Genomic DNA, 27,672 nt, shown 5'->3' with positions numbered 1-27,672 from the left:
ATGCCACGTGCCTGTCTAATAATATAAAGTTTATCCTAACCTTGATAAACTTTCACTGATTCGATCGATTTGAGCATTAGTGTGAGAAGAAATACATTAATCACCGCACCTAATTCATAATTTTTCTCTCCCCCTCTAACTAAGACAAAAAAGAAGGAAACTTTTATAACGTACTTAGTTATACAAAGTGAGACGATATATCATCTTCTATTTGGACAGAATTAAAAACCAAGAAGGCCTGTTGACACGCTATTCTATCGTACCCACAAATTGGGCTGCACCGCACCCTTAAAAACATGTCCCGAAATCCATAAACCGTACCAAGGTGCGACATCCCTTGTGAAATGGAGAACTTTTCGCGGATCAATTCCAATTATTGTGGGAACTAATTATCGCGGCTCTGATTGATCAATATAGTGGAAAATTGGAGAAAAAATAAAGATCTTAAACTTATCTGTTTCGCCTAGGCCAAACAGATCTTTTCTTTTCTTCATCAGGCTAAAGAATGAATGGCTTAAACCTAATGAAGAAAAGAAAAGATCTTAAACTTATCTGTTAGGCCCAATGCCCAAACTTAAGATCTTAAGAATGATGGGCTTAAGCCTAACGAATTAACCCTATTTAAATTCAAATCACAATAAAAATGGAAAACCATTCAATTCAATTACTGATTCAATTTAAATCTTAAAATTTATAATTCAAAGTCTGAAATCTAGTTGAGTTGAATCATAACAGCAATCTTTGATTATTGCCACTTGTCACTTGACACATAACTGCAAATTGTGTCATTTGCAATCCGCTATATTGCAGGATAGAAATTAATCAGGCAATGTATAGTAAGCAGCCATGAAACAAAACGAATGAGTCACGATTCAGCTAAGGGGAACACTACTATAATTATATGTACCCAGCATAAAACCCCAACTCAAAGTAGACCTCCGGTATCTTCATATTACATGGTATACTATTGCACATAGACCAAACAAAAAAAAAAATTTCAAAAAATAAATTCATAATACATTTTCTTGGACCAATTTATATGCTCATATTATAATAAATAGGAAACTGTCAAAAATCCATAAAATGAATTTTATATTTTTACGACACTGAAATTGGAGCTAGTTTTATATTTCCATGCATGGTGGGTTCATTGATTTCACAACCATCAGAATTACGAAATTTAACGCCTATTGTTACGTGTCTTTGTCATTATTAACAATTGTACTGCTAAACGAAAGAAAAAAAAAATGTTTGATCGCTAACGAAAGATTATGACAGTGTTGGTAAATTATTTGCCACAGTAAATTTATTGATGTGAATAAGAAATTTATATCTACACCTTGCGAGAGGGATAAATAAACAGTTGCAGACAAATGTAAAAAGCATTTGAACCTATTTTTCTTAAAATTATAAGACTATACATGATGGTAAAACTTTATTGAAAAATCCGAAAACCGAAAAAGAACGACCCCAACCAAAAATCCTATAAAAATCATCAAAGCTTGAGTTCTTGTACCTATATAAGGGCCAGTTTCACCAAACTAGTTCAAGCACTGAACTCGTTCAAAGTATGAGTTGAACGAGATCAAGTCTCTGCGTACGTTTCACCATCTACTTAACCACGTTCAACTCGGTTGAATTAAGTTTATATTTTAATCGCTGAATTTTGTCGGTTTAAGCAGAGTTGACCGCGTTCAACTTGCCGAACTCTCCCGAAGCGCAGTGCGAACTTTTACGATTTGTTGATTTTCTTAAGGGACCACTACCTATAGGTATAAAAAATTAATTAACATTCAGTGTATTATTTACTTAACAAAATAAGTGGAATCATTATATATACAAAGCATTCTATCCTAAACTGACCCACTATCAAAACAATATTGCATGTAGATGCTTTGTTTCAACAGATTTAACTTTATTAAATGTAAATTAAATTAAAAAAATATAAAGAAAGAAGGATTTTATCAAAAGAAAAATAAATCTGACAAATGTTTAGAAATATTCATATAAAAGCCTTTACAAATTTTAAATGGTCATTTAATTGACATTCGTATTGAAATTTACAAATCTGATCTACTACACCACAATCACAAAATATGTATGCACTATTATGTTATTAAATTAAGAAAATATAAAAAAGGACTTTAAAAAAAGTTTGGCTCTCTCTGTCTAATTTTGCTTTCAACAAAAAATTTAAATTTTGTAATTTTTGAAATAACTTTTTTCTTTATTAAAATTTTCATTTACTCTTGTCAAAATTGTATTTCTGCCATGAAAACGAATCGATTCATGTATATAAAGTATATATTTTATCAATATTTATAAAATTAATCGAACGATATTTTTATTTTTAACAAAAAATTCAAATTTTGTATTTTTTTAAATACTTTTAAATAATTATTCTAGAATAAGAAATTAAGCAATTGGTATATATTATATTGTGGAAGCTAAATGATCATGAAAAGAACAACTTGTTTTTTACCCCACTACTCATTTTTTATTAAGGTTTTAATTTAAAATAATAGATATTAAGCTCAAAAGAACCTATGCGACATTTATATTTTAGGTTAGTTCAGTTGTTTATTTACATTCTGTGGTTAGATTTAAGCGCCATAACCACTAGGAAATTCTAGGGAATGTAGATTAACTAAACGCGTTCATTTTAAACTGGGATTAGGCTGGTGAAACGCACTAGCGGTTAACTCTGACGATCAAGAGTTGAACGAGTTCAGTTGAACCAAGCTTAACCGCCAGTTGGTGAAACTGGCCCTAAGAGGAAGAAAAAACGAACCAAGAGGAAATGGTTACAAGTTTGACATTCGGTAACGAGGGAAAGTTTCTTTTTCCGTTTGTGATATACCTACACAGCACTGATCATCAGGAGAGAAGCGCAGAAGAGATTTAAGGGCGATAAAATTCAGTGAACAGTGTAGTGATTATATATATATGTATATTCTCACAAAACTGTTACAGCTCTGGAGGAGAGAGAATATAATCTTTGTGTCGTTAAGCCGCAAGCGAATGTAAACCACCAACCGCGTGCAATACTATAGCTCGCGGTGATACCGTTACCGATTTTTTATTGTGCGGTCAATGCGCGAACATATCGAAATTGAAAAACGAATACTTCATTTACAGTCAATATAACATCTGTCATTTTTTCCATCATGTCCCCATTTTATCGGATCGGATGGTTTTAAATTATTAATTTTTATAATTTTTATTAATTTCTGAAAACAAGAAATGTTTATCGCAAATTTTGCCTTTATATAGTTCATATTCAGAGAGGAATCTCTTTAAGGTGTGGTTTAAACGGAAATCCTATATTCGTTGAATTAGGGATATCAGAGTCAATCGTTTTTATACATTCAGGTCAAATCTTTATGCAAAACTATCATCACTCAATTTATTCAATTATTGATTTCCTTTAAGAATCAATCACGTGGTAAATTATCCTTCAAGATAGAGAGAGAGAGAGAGGAATTGATTTTAAATTATTATCGAAACGAACAAAATGTAAATATTCATCTTTAAAAAAAATTCTATTCACCTGAACTTAAAATATAAAAATTCTCGAAAGATGTATTTATAAATTATTCTTTAATATTTTAATATTATAAACATCAATTTAAGCAAAACTGTACCATAAATATAAGATAAGCAAGTATGCACCAGTGGCTACGCTCAATGAATTCTATAAGTTATGTGTATACATAATTATTATAATCAGGTAAAATATTCTAAAACTTTTATCAAACTTTTCTCATATATGTGAAAATATAATATACGGAAAATAAATGTTGAAAATATATTTTTAAAATATACCTCCGAGTACCTCTACTATCCATAACATCAAATAGTTAATTTTTAGAATTTTTCGCTGATTGAAAATTATAATTATGAAAGAAGATTTCGATGCTTTAGCCAATATCATAAATGTTTCTATATTTATTTCTAAAATTCTTTTCTTTTGAGCCAACTTACAATATAGTTTCAAAAAAAAAAAAACAGAATGAAAAAAAGTTCCCCTTTTGTGAATTTCTCTACACACAAGAAATTCCCATAAGTAATTTGAAACCTACTTTCTTACCCATGAAGTAAATCATGCGTAAAATGAAATTTCACAAATTTTTAACTTTAGTTTTCAGAGGAGAAAATTTCAGGAAGATTTGACTGTATTTATTTATAAAGTAAAAACTTTATTTATAAAGTAAAAAACTTTATTTATAAAGTAAAAAGCTTTATTTATAAAGTGTCTGCATTTTTGGTTATATACTTATTTTTTTAAAAGGTTTCTTAAAAAAAAAATTTTTTTTTTAAGTTTAATAATCACTCAGTTAAGAGGTTTCCAAAAGAGATTAAAACACATGGGCTTACCCAGTGGTATCCGATATAGTACCAGATGTGGAACTTCCGCCGTAAGATTCGGTTTGAGATTCATTCACTTGATACAAAGGGGCACTCATACTATCAAACTGTCCTCCTGTCAGTGATCTACGATCCGTAATAATATGCAATTACACCCAAGTTCATAGTTATTTTATTATATATTTATAAATATATGTATACACTTATTTACCGTGAATTGAAAAAAAGAATTTTTTAAATCAGTTATCTTCCGTTTATCGTCATTAAAATTAATGTAATCCGAAAATTTTATTAAAATGGAATTTTTTTATTTAAATCAAAGTATTAACCGCTTTGCACTTTTTAAATATTAAAACTATTTTCAGTTTATTTATTTTTTAGTATCTTCGGTTAATTTCATTAACTTAATTCACTTAATTACTATCTTCGGTTTAATTAACAGAGCGTCAGAGGTAAAAAAAGTTGCGCACAGGGGATAAAAGGATTGCGCAGGCGCATAGCGGCTGCGCGAGCCTTTTTTCCCCTGTGCGCAGCTGCTTTGCGCCTGCGCAATCCTTTTATCCCCTGTGCGCAACTTTTTTTTTTACCTCTGACGTTAATTATTAACCACTTAATATAAAAATTTTGATTTTTCACTATGCGGTCATAATTCGACTAATTTTTTACTATTTTAAAAATACAGGGCGGTAATTAGTCCTAAATTATGGCGGACAGTAAATATTTAAAAATGCCAAAGTTGTGATGCTTAACAGAACATATAATAAATATAATAAATATAATAAATATAATAAATATAATCATAATGTATAAACATATTTAAAGAAAAAAAAATTAGAAAATTTTTTTTTAAAAATTAATAAATTTACTGAAAAATCATACAATGTAGGTAAAATGGTGTACCCCATAGAATTGATTGCCAGAAGATATTCGACAGTATAATGAGAAATGATGGGATCGCTGATGAAATTTCCAACGAGGTTCACACCTGGATTAGTATTTTCAAAAGTATTTGATGGAAAAGCAGATGGGTTCGATGATGAGGCGTTGATCATATTCACTTCAGATATGTGCTCAACAATTTCTGTTTCATCTTAGAATATTTCGAAAAAAATGAAATTTTGCAATCAGGTCAAAGAATAAGGTAATTATTTTAAAAATATTTGATCGTTATTTTACTATTCTAATTCAATTATAAGAAGAAAAAAAAATCATAACTGTACAACATCTGCCATAGTAAATATTACATATTTTTTTCATTCCTTATAATGAAGATAATAATTGTCTAAAGTAATATGCAATTTAGCCATACATATATAGATATAAGAATTTAAAAAAAGGAATTCTTTTTTAAGAGACTTTCAAAAAAAAAATTGAATTTCATTATTCTTTGTAAATTGAGGTCAAAACTAATTCTACAATTAATTAAACTTTATTAGAGAAAACTTTAATGATGAGGCACTGATGGAATTTAGCTCTCATTAAATTATTTATGATTCTAATATTGCTTTTCTCATGGTAATTTATCAGTGTATTATTATATACATTTAATTATAAAAAAAGAAATCATGTGAATTTTTATACACTTGAGAGTGTAAATTTTAAATCGATTTTTTTCTTTATCAACAAATTTCTTTTCAAATTAACACTAAATTTTTCGAATATTTTATTTGAAATTATAAATTAAATTTTTGTTAACTATAAAATATGAATTACAATTTTTTCAATATAAAAATAAATAATTTATTTAATTATTCAATGTTAGTTAAAATTCAATTCCCTTAAAGAATTTTAACAACAAATTTTTTAATAATTGAATTCTTTCGACGAATTTTAATAAAATTTTCAAGAATAATTACATTTTCCGTTTCGATTAAAATTGTATTAAAAATAATTGAAGTTCTTCAATGAGTTTTATTATTTACGAAAATAATTGAATTTCTAAAAAGAATTTTATTACACTTTTGAAAATAAATGAATTTCTGCAATCATTTGTAATTTTTCTAAAATTAGGGGAAAATTAAAAATTTTCTTAAGATTTGATTTTCGATCCTCGAAATAATATCGAGCGGCATTAAACACTTTTTGTAAAGTAATATACTTGTAAGGTTAAAAAAAATAAAAGTGGGTACTTGTAGGCAGACGAGGGTGAGACGATGAAGTGGCTGACATGGAGGGTTCGTTACTAGAAGGAATATATTCGGTGGAACGCCATTTTTTAAAGTTTATTTTAATTTGAATTCGTCAGAGGATTTTGATTTTCCATCCCATCATCATTGTCAACATGAATTAATTTTTCAAAAATTTCTAAAAGAGGACATTAAGTTTTTAATATTTTTTCAAATATAAAAATTGAAATTGAATTTTTTTTTGAGTAATAAATTAGTCGAACTCCATGTCTAGCCAAGTTGAAAGAATTTTTGCTGCCGATAAGGCATTTCGGACTATATGCCGTATCGTGCCACTTTCATCGATGAATTAAAATAAATCGTAACGGTATGTCGAAGCGCACGAACAGAGGACATTACCTTGCGCTACATCGTGTCCCTAATCAATAAGTCTAGTCTTATAATCTTAATATTCATAATTTAATTATTTCAAGAAACAATGTCACAATTCTTTTCAAGTTCTCAATATGGGGGAAAAAAAACTCAGTTTTCATTTATTATACAAAAGGAAAAGTTTATCAAAAGGAAAAGTTTTTTTTTTTTATATAAAGGATAATATTAAAGAAAAAAAAGTCTAAGAAAATAGAAAATTTGAGAAAAATTCAAACAAAGAGTAAAAGATTTAGAAAAATTAAGTACCAGGTAAAACGCGCTCCAAAATTTCCCTCGTTATTTCCGGTATAATGAATGAAGCTTCCGTCATTTTGAAAATTGTCAATTCTTCCTTGGCCTTTGTTCTCTTCCTCTATCTCCATTTAAACAAAGATCTTAGATATTGTCCGACATTAGGAAGTTGGAATTTTATCTGTTTTGTTATGACAGCTAAAGAATGATTGGTTTTAACTGAAACGACTCATAATTTTCGAATGCCAGAGGAAAAAAAAACAATACAATCATTTTAATCTCTATACTAAAATGTTGAAGAACAAAAACATGATTGGGAAAATAAACGCAAAATTGGAACTAAATTTGGAAAATTAAAAAATTAAAAAATTAAAAATCAAAAATTAAAATTTGAAATACAAAGTTAACAAATTTTAATACAAAGATAACTTTGATAGGTTATCAAAATTAACTAAGGTTAGTTATATTTCAAGTAAACATAAAAATTATTTTTAAAAAATTATTTTAATAATGATTTTAATAATTATTTTAAAAATTATTATTAATTATTTTGAAACTTCCGTTTTGAAAAAGAGAATTTTCCATTCCCCGCGTACTTTTTCTAAACTGGAACTAATTTTCCTCTTTTCTTTCGTTTTTTTTTTTTTTTTTTGCTATTATCAACCATTTCAAACGTTACCGGAAATGACAGTTCGTGCGGATGGGGGTCTGAGGAAATGTTTTTCTCAATTACGTCGTGGAGACTCGATTACTCATTGGATACGATTATTAAAGCTACCGTTTCATCCTAACCGTGAAAAGTTGGAAAGACCACAATTTTAAAACTAAAAACTCCTGCATTTTTCCCACCTATGTCAATTTTTCCCAAAGGCACTAAAAAAAAATTCTCGATCTTCATTTTTTCTAGAGCCACTTCTATATATATATAGTTTTGACTGAAGACAGTTGTTTATCGAATCTCAATTAAAAAAATTTGGAAGAGTAATTTTTAAAAATTAAAATTTTGACTGAAGACATTTATATGGGATTTCATTTAGAAAAATAAGTTTTACTAAAATTTTTACTGAAGACAGTTATTCATATCGAATATGTCATTTAGATAACTGATTTTTAATAATTAAAATTTAAATTTTGACGGCAAGATTTGATTTTTAATAAAATAAGTAAAGAAAAATATAAGAATAGAAGAAGATGAAGATGAAGAAAAAGAAGAAAGAAGAGAAAAAAGGAAGAAGAAAGAAAAAGAGGAAGATGGAGAAAGAAGCAAGAAGAGGAAAAAGGAAGAAGAAAGAAGAAGAGGGTGAAGAAAGAAGAGAAATCAAGGAATCAAAGAAAAACAATATTTTACTTAAAATACAATAATAAATAATAGAGGAAAAGAGGAAAAAGGAAGAAGAAGAAGAGGATGAAGAAAGAAGAAGAGGGTGAAGAATGAAGAAAAATCACGGATTCGTAGAAAAACAATATTTTACTTAAAATACAATATAAATAATAGAGGAAAAGAGGAAAAAGGAAGAAGAAGAGAATGAAGAAAGAAGAAGAGGGTGAAGAAAGGAGAAGAGGGTGAAGAAAGAAGAGAAATCATGGAATCATAGAAAAACAATATTTTATACTTAAAATACAATAATAAATCGCGATTCGTTAAAACTATACTATATTCAATATAGATAATTCCCTTGTCAACATATTTTTATAGTATATTATTCAAGAAAAGAAATAAATCCATCAAAAGAAATAGCATCAAAAGTATATTATACTTGCATTGGCAAATATACACTTACATTTACAATAATAAAGAGTTTATTATACAGAAATCTTGTCAGTTAAGACTTAAATAACGGTTCGAGAAAAGATATTGAAACTTTCCTTGTGCGCAAAGAACTAAAATCATCGAACGTGTCTAACGTTTCGTTTGAATGATTATTCCCCAATATAAATTTATAAACGATAAATCCCATAATATTTCCTTCTCTCTCTCTTTCTCTCTCTTTTCTCTCTCTCTCTCTCTCTCTTATTACAGTCCACTTTCGATATAATCAAAATTAATGGTCCTCTGTTTAAAATTTGAACCTATGACAAATTAATCTTCATGAAAAATTTTAGAAGAAATTTTCGTTTTATTATTTAAAAACGAAAAAAGAAATTTTAGTTTGGAGATTAACTGATAGAGATACATATAAGGGAAAACAAATTATGAGTTAATTTTTTATTGTCACGATATTTCTAAACTGAAGGCATTTTTATTTCGTCAATAAAGTTCCTGGGGAAGGGGAGAGTTTTAGGAAACGGAACTTTGAGGAAAAATGGAATTCAGAGTCGTAAATAGAAGGAAATAATCGAAGAAGGAAAACAAACAAAAAAAAGGGAAACATTTTTTTTTTAATTCGAATAGCGGATAACTCTTCTATTTGTCTATTTATTAACAAATAAATATTTACTTGAATCAGTTAATTTCTATATTTAAATCAAATACTGAATTCAAATATTAAAAAATTCAAATACTGAAATAATTGTAGTTCAATTATAATTTATTTTTAGAAAAAAGTATAGTATATATTATAGTAAAAATTGATTTGATTCCAGTAAATATTTAATTGATAATTTGATTCAAAATAATGGTTTCTTCTAGTGTACAAAAAGAAATTAAAGGAAATAATTATAAAAAGGCGAAAAAAATTTTTTCTATTAAATACAAAATTTTTTAATTTTAATTTTTTAATTTATATACAATAATTCAAGTTTTAAATAAAGTTTTCGAAGAACTAACTTTTTCAGACTTTTCAATAAAACTTAGGTTAAAATTTAAATTTTCTATACTATTTCAACTTGAAACCCTTTTGAAATTCAATTATTTATAAACATTGTAAACGCATCTCTTATAAAATTAAATTACTATTGGAATTTTTATTTAAAAATATTCGTTACATAATTTATAAGTAGCAATTTCATAAAAGTTTTTCAAGAATTAAATTATTTTAAATAAATTCAATTTCTTATTATTCAGTAAAAATATAAGAAAGAAATTCTGCAAAAAAAAAAAAAATTTCAAGGGGAGATCAATTAATTATAAAAACAGGAATTTATAGAAACAAAGATATAATTAAAATCATTAAGCCTCTCTACCTATTTTAAAAATTAAAGTAGTCATTGATATTTTCTCGATTATTTTCAAAAAAATTTTAATAAAATTCTTTAAAAATTAAGTTATTTTGAATATAGAATCTGAATTCTATAAAATTTCAATTATTTAATTATTTTTAAAAAAATTTAATAAAATGCTTTAAAAATTCAATTACTTTTGAATAAAATTCTATAAAATTTCAATTCTTTAATCATTTAGCTTCAAATATTTAAACAAAAAATTTAATTACTTTATTTATAAGAATTCAATTATATGCAAAAAATGAAACTGAAATATATTTAAAAAAGCTCATTTTTCAGAATTTTTAATGAAAATTTTCAAAAATTTAGTTTATAAAATTAATTTAAAAAAAATAATTTTAATACGAAACTAACAAAACTAAGTAAATTAAAATTTTTAAATGAACTAATTAAGACAATTAATTCATTTAAAGGTTTCAAATTAACAGATTGAAAATATTAAGTAAATTAAAATTTTTAAATTAACTAATTAAGAAAATTAATAATTTTATATGCAATTTGGACTCTTTAATGATACATTTTACACTAATAATAATAGCATAATGAATTCATTCGAATGTGACTGTAAAATCTAATTATTTAAAAAAATTTAGCCCAAAAAAAAATAATGTTTCTCTTTCATAGTTGTAACTTATGTAAATATTCCACAAAATTGAAATTCTTTTGTAAAAAGTTGATCCAATTTTGATAATATCAAAAGCACTTTTAGTATAATTAGCAATTTGGTAGTTTAGTAATTTTAGTCCTTGAGAATCTTGAGATATTTTACGTCTTTTCAGGAATTTTATTTTTCGAGTCATAAACTCATTAGAATGTCACTACTGTAGGATATCCCTAAATTACTCACGAATGTTAATGAATTACGTCAGTCTATTAATGTTTTTGTCCAATAACAAATGTGTTTCCCTTTTCAAATCTATTGTTATTGTTGAGCAAATGTAATTTTGCGAATTTGTATTTCGAGCGAATAATGCAACAAATTTGAAATATTTTGAAAAATTTTTCTCCATTGCGAAACAAAATGCAACATGTAAAAATTTATGTAGTCTTCGATGAATTTGTCTTCTCCTTATTCACTAAACTTGAAATTTTTAAAATCTGCCACACATCTGGTTACCACGCATTTGACAAATCCGAATCATAAATACGATGTTGAATTAAAGCAAAATCAATCCGATTTGAAACTGTCACAATTCTTGATCCTTATATAAATTATTTCATTTTATAATCTATAGTTTCATAATGAACTTCCTTAAGTTGCAAAATTAATTCCTAGTCCCAGTGAGAGACCGCAATTAAATTAAATAATGCGTCACTTGTGCTTTGTTTGGTAATAAAAACAAAATAGGAATAAAAGTGTGGCACCAAGGCCTGGATCTTAAAATATGAAATAAAAGATTAAAGCATTGTTTTAAGATCTTAGAATATTCCAAGCTTTCCTCACAGTTTTCTTGAAAGCATCACATTGATACTAAACTGGATCAAATTGATATCAAATTTAATATCAAAAAATTTGGATCAATTTTTTATTTGATCCACAATTTTGGTATCAATTAGTTGCAATTTGATACTTTTAAGTTAATAGTGACTTGAAAGCCTATTTTAAAGATGAACACTGACTAATTGAAATCAATTGCAGTCACTGTTAAGTTATTAAATATTTTTCTCTAGAAATCCAGGTGATCATTCGTCAATATTGTTATATTGCGAAATATTATCTTTGTTCTTTTGGAATAATTATTGGACTCTGAAAGAGAAAAGCAAGGCTTGGAAGGCCTTTTAAATTAAAAAAAAAATAAATAAAGCCTAGTGTGTAAAGTAAAAGAATGAAGCTTATAAAATTACAGAGTGACTAAAATCAATAAGAGGGTTGTTACTCACCGAATATGCGTAAGGCGTGCAAGGTACGTAAAATTCTCTGCTCATAATATATCAAAAATAATCCAGAAAGGCTGTGAAATCCAGCTGATAATCAAGTGGATATGTCAAAAGGCCGGTGGCGCCATCTTGACTCATTGCAAGATCGTCAAGCTGTCATGAGGCTGATTATTTAGTGTGATCGCGCCCAAAAAAAAATATCATTACATCAACATGAACAGAAAGTAAAAAAACCATTTAACAAATGTAGACAATTAAAATATTATTTCTAACAAGTAACTTTGTTGGATTTAAATAATCGCTGTCAAAATTATCATGATTGTTTCACACTGTACACTCACTCACTCTCACTGGCACATACACACACACACACTACCCACAAACACATAATATATTTAGTTTACACTCATTGTTTCGATGGGAGTTAATCCAAAAATAATAACACTGGACAAATCGTTGATTATTGATTTATTGTCAACGATCAGGACACGAGAAACATAGTTGGAATTTTTAATGTTTTGAATAAAAGACCAATGAGATTGCGACATGATCTAGTGGCTACGCCATTTTAATTTTGTGAGTTCCATGACTCACTCACACCAATCCACACGGACTACCATTCGCGTCTACTGGCAAATGCCGACTGTCGACGGCTGCCCGATTGCATGTTTGCAAGATATGCGTGACGACATAGCACCACAACCATCGCCAAGAACAACACTTTGACGATCCGAGTTCCCTCTTGTGGATCATTCTTCAAACTCTTCGGTGAACAACTCGACGAGTCAGTAATGCAGTTGGACCATGGTAAGTAGTAAACCTAATAGTTTTTTTTAAAAATTTTATTTCATTTTTAAAATACTTAAGGAACTTCCAGAGGATGAATAACTATATGTACTTCTAGAGGATGTTGCAAAAAACCGTAAAAGATTTGAATATAGCTAAAGACACCACGTCTCAACCTTGGTTTTTTTTTAATGCAAATTGTTTAATTATTTTTGGGCTCTTCGAAAATACTTTACTCGTTTTTTAATCTTCATTCTTTGGTCAAAAAACTTCTTCTACTTCTTAAATAACTTTAGGCCCTCTAGCAACAAAAATCGAAAATCTTATGCAAAAATAAGATATGTTTTAAATATTATAAAAGTAAGTAAGTAATAAATGTAAAATAATCATAAATATGATAGTACATATATGTATTTAGTGAAAATATTATTTCTTTATTTAGATAATTTTTTTTGAATTCCTTTGAGCCCTTATACATGGTGAACACCCACGACGCTTCGCCGACAATGCTGATCGAGGTGGATGTTTATTGGAAGGATGTTCAATTATCTTTTTAGCTTCAATTACAAGATTCTGTGGTATCATCAAATCATTCCATGGAATCTGGACATCATCAATTTCATTGTTGCACGATTCCACCTCGGGTGTAGGATTTATTTTCACTGGCGAATCAAAACAAAGAATATCCCATGGTATTTCAAGTTTAGAATCACATTGACCTAGGCCGAGAGTTGAAATATTTTGCGGTTGCACTACACCAGAAATCACTAACAATTTCCATGGTAATACCATTTGACCATTTGATTTCTTCTCCTCTAAATCTTCTTCTCTATTAGTTGACTCTCCTTCTTTATTTTCATTTTCTAAATTCGTTTCTAATTCTCCATTATTTCCCTCAATTGTTTTTCGTATCTTTATCTCGTTTGTTTTTATCGAAATTTCCCTCCATGGTAATTCAATTTTTGAATCGCACACTAATGTTGTTCGGGAAAATTCTTCACCAAGTGACTTCATATAAGGCTCGGCATATGTTTCTTCATCGGGATTGAAAACCAACGTCTGTCTCTTTCTACTGGGTTTTCCTTTTGTTGATGATTTTTTTGATGATCGCTTCGATTTTTCACGGGCTCTCTCGCAATTGCATCCCTCTTGATCTGTTAATATAAATTTATAATTAAAGTTATAATTAAAATTATAATTAAATTTAGTTTATAATTTACAGTTCATATAATTAAATTTATAATTAAATTTAGTTTATAATTTACAGTTCATATAATTAAATTTATAATTCAAGTTAATTATAGAAAGAAAATAAATAATTATCGAATAATTAATATACTGTATAGTAATAACTACCTAACAGATAATTATAATTGATAAATAATTATGTCTAATTATTAAGAAAGGGATAAAATTATAATTAAGTTGCATATAATTTCTTTACATTCAACACACTAAAAAAAAAGTTTTACTTTTAGCCTGTTTTCGAGGCTGAATTTAAGGTGTAAACGGAGTCAGCCCCATTAAACAAGGACAGACTTATGTGAAATACATGGGCTGAATTTAAGGTGTAAACGGAGTCAGACTTTTTTTTTCCTGTGAAACTTTAAGGATTATAATTGATAAATAATTGTCTAATTATTAAGAAAAGGGCAAAATTAATAAGTTGCAGATAATTTCATATTTCAAACTTTAGGTAAAATTTTCTTTAGAAAATACAAAAAAAAAAATAACAACATTTGTTAAATTTTACAATAAACGACCCATTAACCTGATATAAATTGTTAATAACTGGTAATAAAAGAGAAAGTGAATTAAATAAGCGCGAGGACGAGAACCAATTATGTTGATGAGATTCTGGGAAAGTTCATATAGCACACACATAGTGTTTACTGAAAATAAATTGTAAAATTTCATTTAATTCAAAATTTACAATACTTTACTTTAATTTTCTTTTTTTTTTGTTTACTCTAAATTTACATCGAATATTAATTACTTTCTATATTCATTGCTTTATTATTGCTTTATAATGTTAGAATATTAAAACATCGAAAGTGGTTAATATTAAAAAAAATTTTTTTTAATTAATTTTCGATATTTTAAAAAATGAAATTTAAAAAAAAAAATTTTTTAAATAAAATCTACAAAGGAAATAAAAATATAAATTAATTTAAAGCATTAATAAGTATTTTGCAATAAGTTTTATTGCAACCAGAAAAAAGCGTTTAGCACATAATCATTGACCTAGAGAAAGAGTTAAAAATAATTTCCCAGAGGATTTTTTTTTCAAAAAAGAAGAAATTCATTTTTTTTGGCTACAGTTCAAATTTTCTAAAAATTAAATCATATTAGTTTAACCTTGTTCTTAAAAAAATATTTTTCATTTTAATAACTTATTTAAATTTCTATTTATTTTGTTATCATTATAACAAAATATCATTATTTTGACTATCAAATATTTGTTATAATTTACATCATAGAATAATAATTACCACGTTTTTTCGATGACATTTTTTTTTCCAAGAAGAAAAATTAAAATTTCAAAAATTTTATTTCTTTAAATTTTGACAACTGCACTGAATTTTCCATTAATTTTTAAATTTTGCAACATTCTGGAATAAATGATTCACACATTTTCGTGTAAATAATATATGGAAAAGTTTTAATTTTTATTTTTATTGATTATTTTCTTTTTTTTTTTATATAAGAAACATTTTTCTTCGAGTCAAAGGAATTTAAAATTTTATTTTCATAAAGAGGTTAAAATGACGCAAAATGATGCGTCATTTTTAATGACTGACTTTAAAAAAAAATTGTTCTTAAATGACAATCTATTATCAAATTATTAAATTTAAATTTTTTATTTTATTATTGGTTTTAAAAAAATAATTATAGATAATTTTTTAACTCTTATATTTATTAATTAAATTTATTAATTACCTATATTTACTATTTATTCTTGATTATTATTTATTTGTTATTTTTTATGTACTATTATTATTTCTAATTTTTTATTTAATATTATTATCCTAATACCTACCATTTATTTATTTCCTCTTTATTTTGTCCAATACATAGTTTTATAAAATTTTAACCTTTATAATTTTAAAAAAGTTTTTTTATTATTATTTATTTTATTTTTACAATATTGTTGGTGAGAATCAATAATCAATTATTTTCAAAATAAAGTTTGCAATAATTAATATTGCAATAAATAATATTGGTTTAAAAAAATATTTTTATAATTTATTAATTATTATTTTTATTATCTTTATCACTATTATTCATTAATACTTATTAATATTTTTTTATTATTAGTATTTACTATTTAGTCACTTATTTATTTAATTTGGATTGTTATTGTTATTTATGAATATTATTTATATTTATTTATTTATTTAGAAAAAAATAATAAATTATTATTTATTGTTATTTATTTTTACAGTAAATATTAGTGCTTGGAGTCAAATAATTTATTATTTAAAATTAATGTTCAAAATTCAATTTGCAATAATAACTTTAATATTTGTTTAAAAAAATTATTTGATAATTTATCAATTATTATTATTTTTTTATTTAATATTATTTATCCTTATTATTTTTTATTTATTAGTATTTACTATTTTGTCTTTTATTTATTTTGGACTATTGTTGTTATTTATTAATATTATTATTAGTTATTATTTATTTTTATTGTTATTGTTATTTATTTTTTATTTGCAATTAATATTGTTATTTATTTTGTTTTTGCAATTAATATTGTTATTTATTTTGTTTTTGTAATTAATATTGTTATTTATTTTATTTTTGTAATTAATATTGTTATTTATTTTATATTTTTGCAATTAATATTGTTATTTATTTTGTTTTTGTAATTAATATTGTTGCTTGGAGTCAAAAGTCGTCAAATAATTAAAAATTGCACTCGTTAAATAATAATTAATAATTATTCTTAAACAATTTTCGTAATTTGTTCAATTACGATAAATTACATTTCATTTGTTTATTTATAATTTATATTTAATTTTCAATAAAATTTTGAATTCAAACAAAATTCCCGCGCCAGCATAGTGAGCTCCATCTATGAGCCAATTGGCCTACTCTCCAATAGAAATCTGTCAATTGTCGATAAAAGGAAATCCGTCTCTTCTTTGTATAGTTACAACGTCGAACTCAAGGTTTCGACCAAGTAAAATCCATTTAAATTAAATCACTCAACATCAATAATTATCAAACATTAAATTAAAATCCACTCCAATTTTCAGTAATTTTACCCATTAGAGTGATACAAATATTTGAGAATTCGATATAATAAAATTGAAAATACAAAATATCGCTTGAGTCACGCAGTAGACCGACGTTTAGAAGGCAGCCATCTTGTAATCCCTAATCAAAGATCTCTGCCTAGCGGGTGTCGTTGTCTGGTTTTCTGGCCAGTTAAATATCAACACAGTTTCGTCAAATGGCTTTAAAACGAATTAATAAGGTACGTGAATAATCGGCAGTGTTTTTTCATTAATTGAAAATCAGTTTCGTCCAGTGTAATCCAGTGTTTGATGTTCAGTTGAACGCCCTTAACGATTTTTGCGAGTGTAGCACACAATGTGAGGTAGCATTGAAAATCATGTTGGCTTTTTGGCCTTCCTTTTTTCTTCCATCATTCCATTTTGATATGGGAGTATTCTACTCCAATTTTTTTTTCTTCTCTCATCGAAAAAATCGATCATTGTCTCTGCTTTTAACGATTTATTTGTGTCTCGTTTTCGTGATTGTGTTTCGCATTTTTATAAAGATGACAGTGAAAATCGGAAAAACCCAGTGATGTCCAATAAATTGCCGGAAGTAACGTAAAACCGTGCATTATATTATATATATATATACACTATGTATACTATATATATAGCTTTATATATATATATATACCCCGCGGGTTCTATAGATAACTTGAGAAAACAGAAACTCTCATTTCCAAAAGATTTCGTGGACTCGAATATTTCTTTACATTTTTATAGCTTGGAAATTTCTAAGTGTTAAATGTCACGTTAATTGTTAAATGCCCACGAGCCAACGAATGACTCATGTTTTATCATTGTAATATTCTTTAGTAAAAGTAAAAAATTACCAAATTCGGTTTAATTACTAAAAAATCTTTTTTTTTTTGAAAACAAAAGAAATAATTTTCTCGGTTGGGCTTTCTTTTTCTTTATATATCCACATACACACTTGGGAGTCGGATATCCAAGGACAATTTTCATTATTTCAAAATGTAGTTTGACTGGTTTGATTCAATGCTTATCGTTTTGTATGGTGTGCAAAATGGAATGTTTCTATAATGCGGATTAATTTTTGCAAATTATTTTCTTGATATTTTACCATTAACGTTAAATAATTGATATTTTCTATAATAGAGGTTATTGGAGTAAACTTGGATTATCAAAGTTCTTTTTTTTTGTCATTGTCAATATAAATGCTTTTCAGAATAATTAGGTTAAGGTCAAAGAATATTTGTGGTGATATTGACAAAAATTCTTTTGTATATCTGTATATATATATTATATATATATTCTCTGATTAAATGAAAATTTATATTAACTTTAATTATTTTCCACGCAATTTTTACGCCGTTGGAAAAGACGGTGATTATTGATTTTGTTTTTTTATTAAATTCTCTCCATTTTTTTTTATTATTTCGAATTAAAAATGATATTTCAATTTTTTTTTAAATGCAAATTTCCAAATTTGTTCTTTTCCTTTTTGACAACTTGCTTTGAATTTGGATTTTAAATAATTAAAGGAGAAATTTTTTATGGAAATTCTAAAGGAATCTTTAAAAATTTCTAAAGGGTTTTTTTTAAATTCTACAGGAATTTTAAAGAAATTTTCAAGGAATATTTAAGTTTGATCTTCATTTTTATTGTTTTCATTGATTGCAGTTGGATTTCACGTGAAAATTGACAGTTTATTTTTAAAAAGTTTCGCAACTTAGAAATATAAACACTCCCGAAATTACGTTCTCTTTTTCGAGTCAATGATAATTTAAGGATTCGTTGAAATACTGATGAATTTTTTCATTTATTTAAAAATATGTTTAATTAAATTTTTTGTAAGGTTTTTAATTTTTTTCTTTACTTAAATATTGTAATTTTTAATAAATTTTTGTAATTTTTACAGGAACTTCAAGATCTCGGAAGGGATCCACCAGCACAATGCTCAGCTGGACCAGTAGGTGATGATTGTAAGTTTCAATATTTAATAATTATTATTTACAAATTTAAAAATTAAGGGGAGACTTTCACTACATTTTTAACTATATCAAGAAAATAATTTAAATCTTTCATAAAATTATTTTTATAGTAATTTTTAAAGAGGAAATCAATGGTCACAAATATTTAGATTTTTTTTTCTTAAAAATTGATATATTTTCAAATCCATCCCTAATTTTTTAGAAAATATGTTTTTGTATTCACAAAAAAATTCCCAAATGAAAAAAATTATTTTTATTATCTATGAAGCATTTTTTCTTTTAAACATTGATTTTACGTTGAAAATGCTAAAAAAAACCATTGTTATTAAATTTTTTATATGGAAATTCACTTGTTTATTTTTCTAACTAATTTCAAATCAATTTTTTAAAATAAAAAATATAACACTATGATTTAAAATTAGTTTCAAAAATAAACAAGTGAATTTCCATATAAAAAATATAATAATGATTTTTTTTACCATTTTTAACTTGAATGATTTTTTTCCCCAAAAAATGCTTCAAAAATAATAAAAATCATTTTTTTTCATTGGGCAATTTTTTTGTGAATACAAAAATATATTTTCTACCAAATTACTCAGGGATTTTAAAATCTATCAATTTTTAAGAAAAATAAAAATCGAAAAAGGGAAGTCTCCCCTTAAATAAAGGAAAATAAAATAGAAACTTGAAAGTAAAATTAAATAAAAATTTGGAAATGTAAATAAAAACTTGGAAGTAAAATAAAATAAAATCTATTCAAGAAATTAAGTTTTATTAATAGTATAAATATTCTTAAGAGAAATGTCTTTTAAGTAGATGCTACTTTCAAGGTTTTCAACGAGATGGAATTATTATTTTTTTCTGTAACAAAAAGGAGAGAAAAACTCGAGTAATATGTTTTATAAAAATTGCATAAACTTCATATAAACACGTGATACTTACCTGGACGCCATTTTCTTTAACCGTTCATAGAGAATCTTAATATTTCCCCCGTTATAAATTGATAAAAATTTCAAATACTATTTTCAGTATATTATTTTATTTAAAACCAAAAAGTATTAAATTTTTTCAAATACTTATTTTTATTTACATTGTTTTTTACCTTTAAGTTTAAAGTTTGCAAGAAAAAAACTAAGTATTTCCAATTTTATTTAATTTCGATCATTTTGTATATTATTTCAGTTTAACTCACTATTTTACTACATATTCAAAATTATTTACGATTTGTTATTTAAAAACTTTGTTTTCAATTCTTTGTTTATAATATCGAAATATTAAATTAAATTTTCTGTTTTATTATAAACAATATTATATTATAAACAATATTTTTATATTGTAATTGTCTATTTCCTGAAATGTAAAGAAGTCAATGTAACTTTTTTTCAAGTAAACTAGAGGCAAACTTTTTACAGTATTAAATATTTATAAATCGAAATGATACTATTTATTGTTTAAGAAATAAGAGTAATGTACAATGTTATGAAATAATATTTCTCGGTAATATTTTTAATTTAATAATAAAAATCGATATTATAATGAAAGAAAAAAGAATTTTTGTTAATATTTTTATTATTAAAAGATTGATTTTTAGATCTTTTTCTAAGATTTTTGGATATTTTTCTTTTTTTTTTGATTATTTGTTTTGTGGAGCAAAAATTTTTGCAGTCACAACTAATACTTACCTTGCATCATTGTCTTTTTCAGTATTCCATTGGCAGGCAACGATTATGGGACCAGTAAGTAATTTCTAATCTAAAAATAGCATGAATTTCGTAATCAATACAAGATTTATAAATAGAAGAATTTTGGTTTTATTTTGGCCATGTTTACTAAATAAATAAATAAACTATGAATATTGTTTTTTTTATTTCAGTTATGTGAAAAATAGAAACAGTAAAGAATAAAAAATAGTTACAAGAAATTAAAATAATACTATTTTAATTTCTTGTAACTATTTTCTATTCTTTACTGTTTTTATTTTCTTTTTATTGTTCAATTTAGTCTAAGAATTGAAAATTTTGTATTTTTTGTTACATTTACAATTATTTACCGTATTAATAAAATTTTTATTCTTTTTTAGCCTGACAGCCCGTATCAAGGAGGCGTATTTTTCCTTACAATTCACTTTCCCACAGATTATCCTTTTAAACCTCCAAAGGTTCGTATCGTCAAATTTACAATTTTCATTTACATTTTAGTATTTAAATTTTTTTTTTAATTTAAATAAATTTAAAATTTGTACGTTTTTTATAAATCAATCAAATAATTCACAAGAGTCTTGCTTAATTTTGTTTTGGAAATAAAAACTAATTATTTTTACTTTTTTGTAGGTTGCGTTTACTACAAGAATTTATCACCCTAATATTAACAGTAATGGAAGTATTTGTTTGGACATTTTGAGATCGCAGTGGTCTCCCGCACTCACTATATCAAAAGGTATGTTCGTTGCCGGGAAATTTACAAAAATATCCGTGGGTTTTTGAAAAGTTTCTCTATTTCGTTAAAATCTGTAGAAAATTTCAATTTAAGTCAATTGAACAATTTTTGAAATAGAAAAATTTATCCAAGAAAAGAAAAACATTTGTTCATTTGTAAACTTTTAAATAATGCTGAGAAAATAATTTTTTTCTTCATTTTTATTCGAAAACTAATTTAAAACCTAAGAAAAGATGAAGTTTTTCAATTTCTATCAGACTATTTTTTATTTTTTTAATAAACAATTTAAAAACAATAAGAATAGTTTGCAAAGAAGAAAATTGGACAAGTGAAAAATACGTTGTTTATCTTTCCGGCAAGAAATTAAAAAGAATAAAAAAATGTGTGGAGATGAATTATTTCTAAAGGAATTAAAACACGAAACTTCGTCAAATTAAACTTAAATATAAATCGTTCAATTTTTTTCAAAAAAATCTATAAAAAAATCTTTTTGAATAGTTGAAATTTAGTAAAATTTAATTGAAAATAATTAATTTTTTTCAGGTATTTTGTTACAATTTTCGAAAATCAACTTTTGAAGAATTTTAATTGCAAATTTTGCAAATAATTGAATATTTCTTAAATAATAAAATCTTTACAAAAATTCAATTATTTTCAAAACAATTTTAATAAATCCTTCGAAAAAATTCAATTATTTTTATAAATAGTAAAATTCTTTGCAAGAATTCAATTAATTTTATAAATAGAAAAATTTCTTGCAGGAATTCAATTATTTTTAAAACAATTTTAATTGAATTCCTCGGATGAATTCAAATATTTTTAAAAATTTCCATAAATTTCAATTATTTCCTAAAATTTTAATAAATTCTTCGAAACAATTCAACTATTTTTATAAATACTAAAATTCTTTGCAGAAATTAAATTATTTTTAATCAAATTTAAATAAAACTACACGAAAAAATTGAATTATTTTCAAAAATTTCCATAAAATTCAATTTCAACAAGAATTTAAAATTCTCTATAAATATAATTCAATTATTCTCAAAATATTTTGTAAAAATTCTATACCTATAAAAATTAAATTACTTTAAATGGAATTTTTAAAGATATTCGTCAAAAAAATTGAAAGAATTCAATTATTTTCAAAAAATAATAGAATTCTTAAAAGAAATTCAATTATTTTCGAAACAACTTTAATTGAATTTCTCAAAAAAATTTCATTATTTTCAAATATTTCTATAAAATTCTTCATAACAATTTAATTATTTCTTAAAATTTTAATAAATTCTTTTGAAAAATTTCAATTATTTTTATAAATAGTAAAATTCTTGGCATGAATTCAATTAATTTTATAAATAGTAAAATTCTTTGCAGGAATTCAATTATTTTCAAAAGAATTTTAATTGAATTCCTCGAATGAATTCAAATATTTTTAAATAATTCTATAAATTTCAATTATTTCCTAAAATTTTAATAAATTCTTCGAAACAATTCAACTATTTTTTATATAAAATATAAAATTCAATGGCTTTCAAAATTTTCAATTAAAATTATTAAAGAAACTCCATTAGTTTAAAAAAAAATTGAAAGAAATTTTTCAAAATAATTTAATTAGGATTTTTTAAAATTTTAATAAAATTCTTCGCGTGAATTCAATTATTTTCCTAAATAATAAAATTCTTTAGAGGAATTCTATTATTATCAAATTTTTTGATAAAATTCTTTGCAACAATTCGATGATTTTCAATACATTAATTTTAAAATTAAAAATATATGAAAAGAAAAATTATAAAAAAAAGTTAAGAAACAACAACTAACTTGAAACTGCGAACAGATTACTGGAACATGTGCATTATTATTGTTAATTTTCTAAATTAATTTCCAGTGTTGTTATCGATATGCTCTCTGCTGTGCGATCCAAATCCAGACGATCCTCTGGTACCTGAGATAGCAAGGATATATAAAACAGACAGAGAGAAGTACAACGAATTGGCACGAGAATGGACGCGCAAGTATGCCATGTGATGCGCCAATATCCACTGATTTCAAGACCCAAACACCACCGTGAAGCAAATCCCAGCCTAAATGCCACTTACAGATCAGCACCAATTTAAAAAAAAAAAAAACAAAAAAAAAACAAAAACAAACCTTAGCTATGACTCGTCTGTTCTTAAAAAAAAAACATGTTCCCGATACGTAAATCAAGACAAAGCAGAGTGCTCAGGCTAATATGTGAGAGATTATTTTCAAAAGTTTTCCTCCCGCCTTTGTACACTGCGAATTTACAAGATGGCGCGCCGAAGACTTTCGAGGCAATTTTTAAATAGGTGGTCATTTTTCAACGTTATATAAATATATGTATGTACAATTTACCTATATATATATTTATAAGCGATTTGATGGATAAAAAAAAAGTATACACACATACACAACACGTCCGCTTGAATTTTTTTTTTTTCAAAATAAGAGAGAGAAAAAAACCGAAGTTTATAGGAGAGAAATGAAAGTAGGATTTGTAATTTAATTTGAAGAATTTCATTTTTTTAATTGTTTGCTTTGTGACATTGTATTTCAAAATACCTACTTTCTCATAATTTTTGTCAAAAAAAAAAAAAAAAAAAAAAAAAAGAATTGCAAAGAAACTGTCATGACAGTGCACCGATTGTTAATTTTTTTTTTTATTCAAAGTGAAATTAAGCAATTCATGCCCGTCAAATTAAAAAAAAAAATTCATCACATCCCCCCTTTTAGATTGACGCGGTTACCTTTTTTGTAAGACTGGGCCCTACATAAATACTTCTGAAACTGAAAAACATATTTTTTATTATTTTAATTCCCGACCTAATCTTTTTTTTGGAGGGGGTTTTTTTTTTCTTCATTTTATCGTGTACAGAAAAAGTGCCGAGAAAAGAAAAAAAAATTAATCTTAATTCATAGAATTACGTCGTTTGAATAAACGATTGTTTGCTATGTTTCATAAAGGCAAGAATTAATCCATTTTAGGTTTATAGTCAAATTTATTTAAAAATCGCTACAAATATCTAAGAAATTCATTTTTGTTCTTAATTTACATACGTTAGAAAATTTAATTTTGATCCTTTTCGTTTTATTTAAAAAAAAATTAATTTTCTTATTGGTATTTGTATCGATTGTTTGGAAAAAATTTCTATTGTACCTGTAATTTGATTGTATAAAAAAAAATTATTTAATTTTTCTGCGCTAAATAAATTCAATATTCTGGTGCGCAATTTAGAAAACGATTTTTGTTTTTTTAAATTCTTTCCCCCGCCAAGTCTTGACTTGTTTTTTGAGAGATTTGTACTGATCAAAAAGGGCAATTAAAATAAAGAAAAAGAAAAATAGAAATATGATCGGTATATTTCTTTTTGTAAAAAAAAAATCGACACTCACAAGTTCCGTTTGATGCGTCATTGTTTACTAATTAAAATATTAATTGCGCCGTTCGAAAAAATTCGATCCCATGCTGATTAATTTACACTTTTCTCATGCCAAGCTCAATTTACTTCTTACAGTGTATTTTATGTATCGCTTTTAGTTATCATTTTTAAGTGAAAAAAAAGAGAATTGAACATTTTCAAATTTCTTTTTTTTTTAGAAAAAAAAACACTTTTTTTTTATTTATGTGCTGTGATGATAATCAGAATCAGTTTTACTGAAAATATTTTCTTTCAAAAAAGTTTCTCGTCACATTTAGTAAATTTGAGAAAAAATAATTAAAATTCACGTGTAAAAAAAAAAAGAAAGTGGATTCATTATTGCACGCGATCCAATTAATATGGTGTTATCCGTGTTTTATTTTTGGTATGCCTCTGAAATTTTTCAATGCAAAAAAAGTCGTTTTTTGATCACCGTGACTTAATTAGTATCTAAGAGAAAAAAAAAAATGTAATAGGTATTTTATCTTTAAAAAAAATGCAACTTGTATCGGCGTTCTAACTCTTTCGATGTAGGGTGCTTTTGAAATCTCATTTGGGCAAAAAGGCTGGCGAATGGATGCGATTCCTTTATAGGGATGAATATTGATTTACACTGTGAAAATAAATTGGATGAATCATGTGACAAACTCGATTTTTTGTCTCTTTGGATTTAAAAGAAAAATTCGAGAGTGTCGGTAATTGAATTACCATATTGCGAACAAGGCAAGAATAGGTATTAAAGGAAAAAAAAAAAATTAAAAAAAATCATTAAAAAAAAAGTTGCCCTGGTTAATCATCGTTTACCTCTATTAGAAAAAAAAAATTATTCATTGTGTAATTAAATATTATCGCAATAATGAACATTTTTAATAACTTATCTTGTGTACATTCTAGCATTAGTCCTTTATATAATAAAGTCTAAGTAACGACGATGTATTCGACTTTTTTTCTTTTTTTCATTCAAGAGACATTTTTTCTGTGCTCACTTATTTTTTGTGTCAGTCACGAAGAAATTGTAATTTTCCAAATTGAATTTTTATTGTGAAAGCGTGCGTAATAAATATTGAATATGGAACTATTCGATTTAATTGTTAGCGTTTTTCAAATTCGTTTTTTTTTTCTTTTGAGATTTGTATATTAAAGGTTTTGTTTAAACGAATGTCCAACATGGAATTTCTTTCTTTTTTATTGAACAGAAATTTATAGTTTTGTACAGAAATTTATAGTTTTTACAAATATGATTTTTAATTTCGTTTTATATTTCTCTTTTAAAAGGAAATTAACGCTTGATTGAATTTTATTTATTAAAATGTAAATTTTTTTAACTTCGAATATTTGTTGTCGAAACGATTTTCAGTTGGAGAACAAATTTTCATCTTCATGAAGTTTGAAGAAGTCGAAACTCCAAGAACATCGAGGAACAAGAAATTTGGAATTATTTTTAGGATCCTCGCCGTGTCGACCCCGGCTGAAGAATAGGGCGTCCGAAACCTACCGCGTGATCGTAAAAGGCGACTAAAGGGGGAATAATTTTGCGAAAATCTGAAAGATTGTCTGGTTCATACTGGTTAGAAAACCTACTGAACAAAAGAGACGTCTAGTAGGAGAAGCTAAAAAATTTTTGACTTGATGCTCGTATCGAAATGACAATAAACATATCTTGCCAATAAATAAAAAGTTTTACGTTACATGTCGAAGGAATTAAAATTTAGCCAAAAATTGGAGTTTAACATTTCGAGTTAGTAACTGAAATTTTAAAATAAATAAACTAGTTTTAATTTTTTGGACGTTTTTATTTAATTTTATTCGAGATGCTTTACAAATGTAACAAATTATTTCTTTAAGTACTTTTTTTCAAATGACCAGGTAGATATTAATTTGTTTTGTTTTTCTAAAAATTTTATTTTATTTGAAAATTAATAATTGCTAAAGAATATTTCATTGTTTAATAAAGTGGCCTGATGATGGTGTCAAACCAAGACAGCGAAACGTTGCACAACTATAATGAAACAGTGTTTCATTTATTACTCTTCCGATAATCGATTAAAAGAATATAAACTTCAATAACTGAAGAAAAAATTAACTATATATATATTGATTAATGATTAATCAAAATAATATAAACAATAACAAATGAATGTTTCATAAAAAAAACTTCTAATATAAATAGAAAAAAAAAATTTTTGATTCTTTTTAATTTAACTTAGTTTTCTACTAAAAATTAGTAAAATCTTTACAGTAGTAATATTTATTTAGAATTTAAACTTACATAGTTCGAAAAATTTGAATGAATATCTAAAAAGAAGCATATTTTTTAATATTTTAATTTTCAATTCCTTTCAAACATAAATTTTTCTGTTCCTCCAAAATTACTTCGAAACTAATTATCATAGAACTGACTATGACGAGAATGAGATCTACACTAAAATTTGTAGAGAGATTTACCTAGCATATTTGAATTTTTAGTAATTCAGACTAATGTCTAACTTAACATATCGCTTAGATTTAATTTTATTCACAAATAGTACAAAAGGGCAGTTATTTTCATTATTATTAGCCCGCTTATTGTTTG

The 27,672-nt window shown here is 25.3% G+C and overlaps 3 protein-coding genes across 7 annotated transcripts in view; 1 reads left to right on the top strand and 2 right to left on the bottom strand.

The window, feature by feature from the left end:
• The window catches only part of LOC122500550, a 69,911-nt gene extending 56,931 nt beyond the window's left edge, over positions 1-12,980 (bottom strand). For 4 of the 5 annotated variants that reach the window (XR_006301491.1, XM_043609521.1, XM_043609522.1 and 1 more), the window contains exon 1: positions 12,201-12,980. Coding sequence is in view for 4 of the 5 variants with exons in the window: in XM_043609521.1 (XP_043465456.1) it covers positions 12,201-12,245 (45 nt within the window). In the remaining variant the exon portion in view is untranslated. The remainder of the gene's footprint in view (positions 1-12,200) is intronic. The other variant, XM_043609523.1, reaches the window with a different exon arrangement.
• A 441-nt stretch (positions 12,981-13,421) lies between these two features.
• LOC122500543 lies at positions 13,422-15,494 on the bottom strand. Its single transcript, XM_043609512.1, has 2 exons — positions 15,476-15,494; positions 13,422-14,137 (listed from the first exon to the last, which is right to left on the bottom strand). The coding sequence occupies exons 1-2, from the start codon at positions 15,492-15,494 to the stop codon at positions 13,422-13,424; spliced, it is 735 nt and encodes a 244-aa protein (XP_043465447.1).
• A 1,652-nt stretch (positions 15,495-17,146) lies between these two features.
• Positions 17,147-25,926, top strand: LOC122500549 (ubiquitin-conjugating enzyme E2-17 kDa). Its single transcript, XM_043609520.1, has 6 exons — positions 17,147-17,469; positions 19,155-19,218; positions 20,932-20,963; positions 21,308-21,385; positions 21,558-21,663; positions 23,549-25,926. Exons 1-6 carry the CDS (start codon positions 17,446-17,448, stop codon positions 23,686-23,688), a joined length of 444 nt encoding a protein of 147 aa, XP_043465455.1. The 5' UTR covers positions 17,147-17,445; the 3' UTR covers positions 23,689-25,926.
• The last annotated feature ends 1,746 nt before the right edge of the window (positions 25,927-27,672 follow it).

Source organism: Leptopilina heterotoma, unplaced genomic scaffold (assembly GCF_015476425.1).
Source record: "Leptopilina heterotoma isolate Lh14 unplaced genomic scaffold, ASM1547642v1 Lhet_188, whole genome shotgun sequence".
Taxonomy (NCBI): domain Eukaryota; kingdom Metazoa; phylum Arthropoda; class Insecta; order Hymenoptera; family Figitidae; genus Leptopilina; species Leptopilina heterotoma.
This window is presented reverse-complemented; position numbering and strand designations above follow the sequence as displayed.

Excerpts from the sequence above, each read along its gene's own strand:
- LOC122500549 (XM_043609520.1), top strand. The coding sequence starts at position 17,446 with ATGGCTTTAAAACGAATTAATAAG. Across the intron at positions 17,470-19,154 it reads CTTTAAAACGAATTAATAAG|GAACTTCAAGATCTCGGAAG; the intron begins GTACGTGAATAA and ends TAATTTTTACAG. Across the intron at positions 21,386-21,557 it reads ATCCTTTTAAACCTCCAAAG|GTTGCGTTTACTACAAGAAT; the intron begins GTTCGTATCGTC and ends ACTTTTTTGTAG.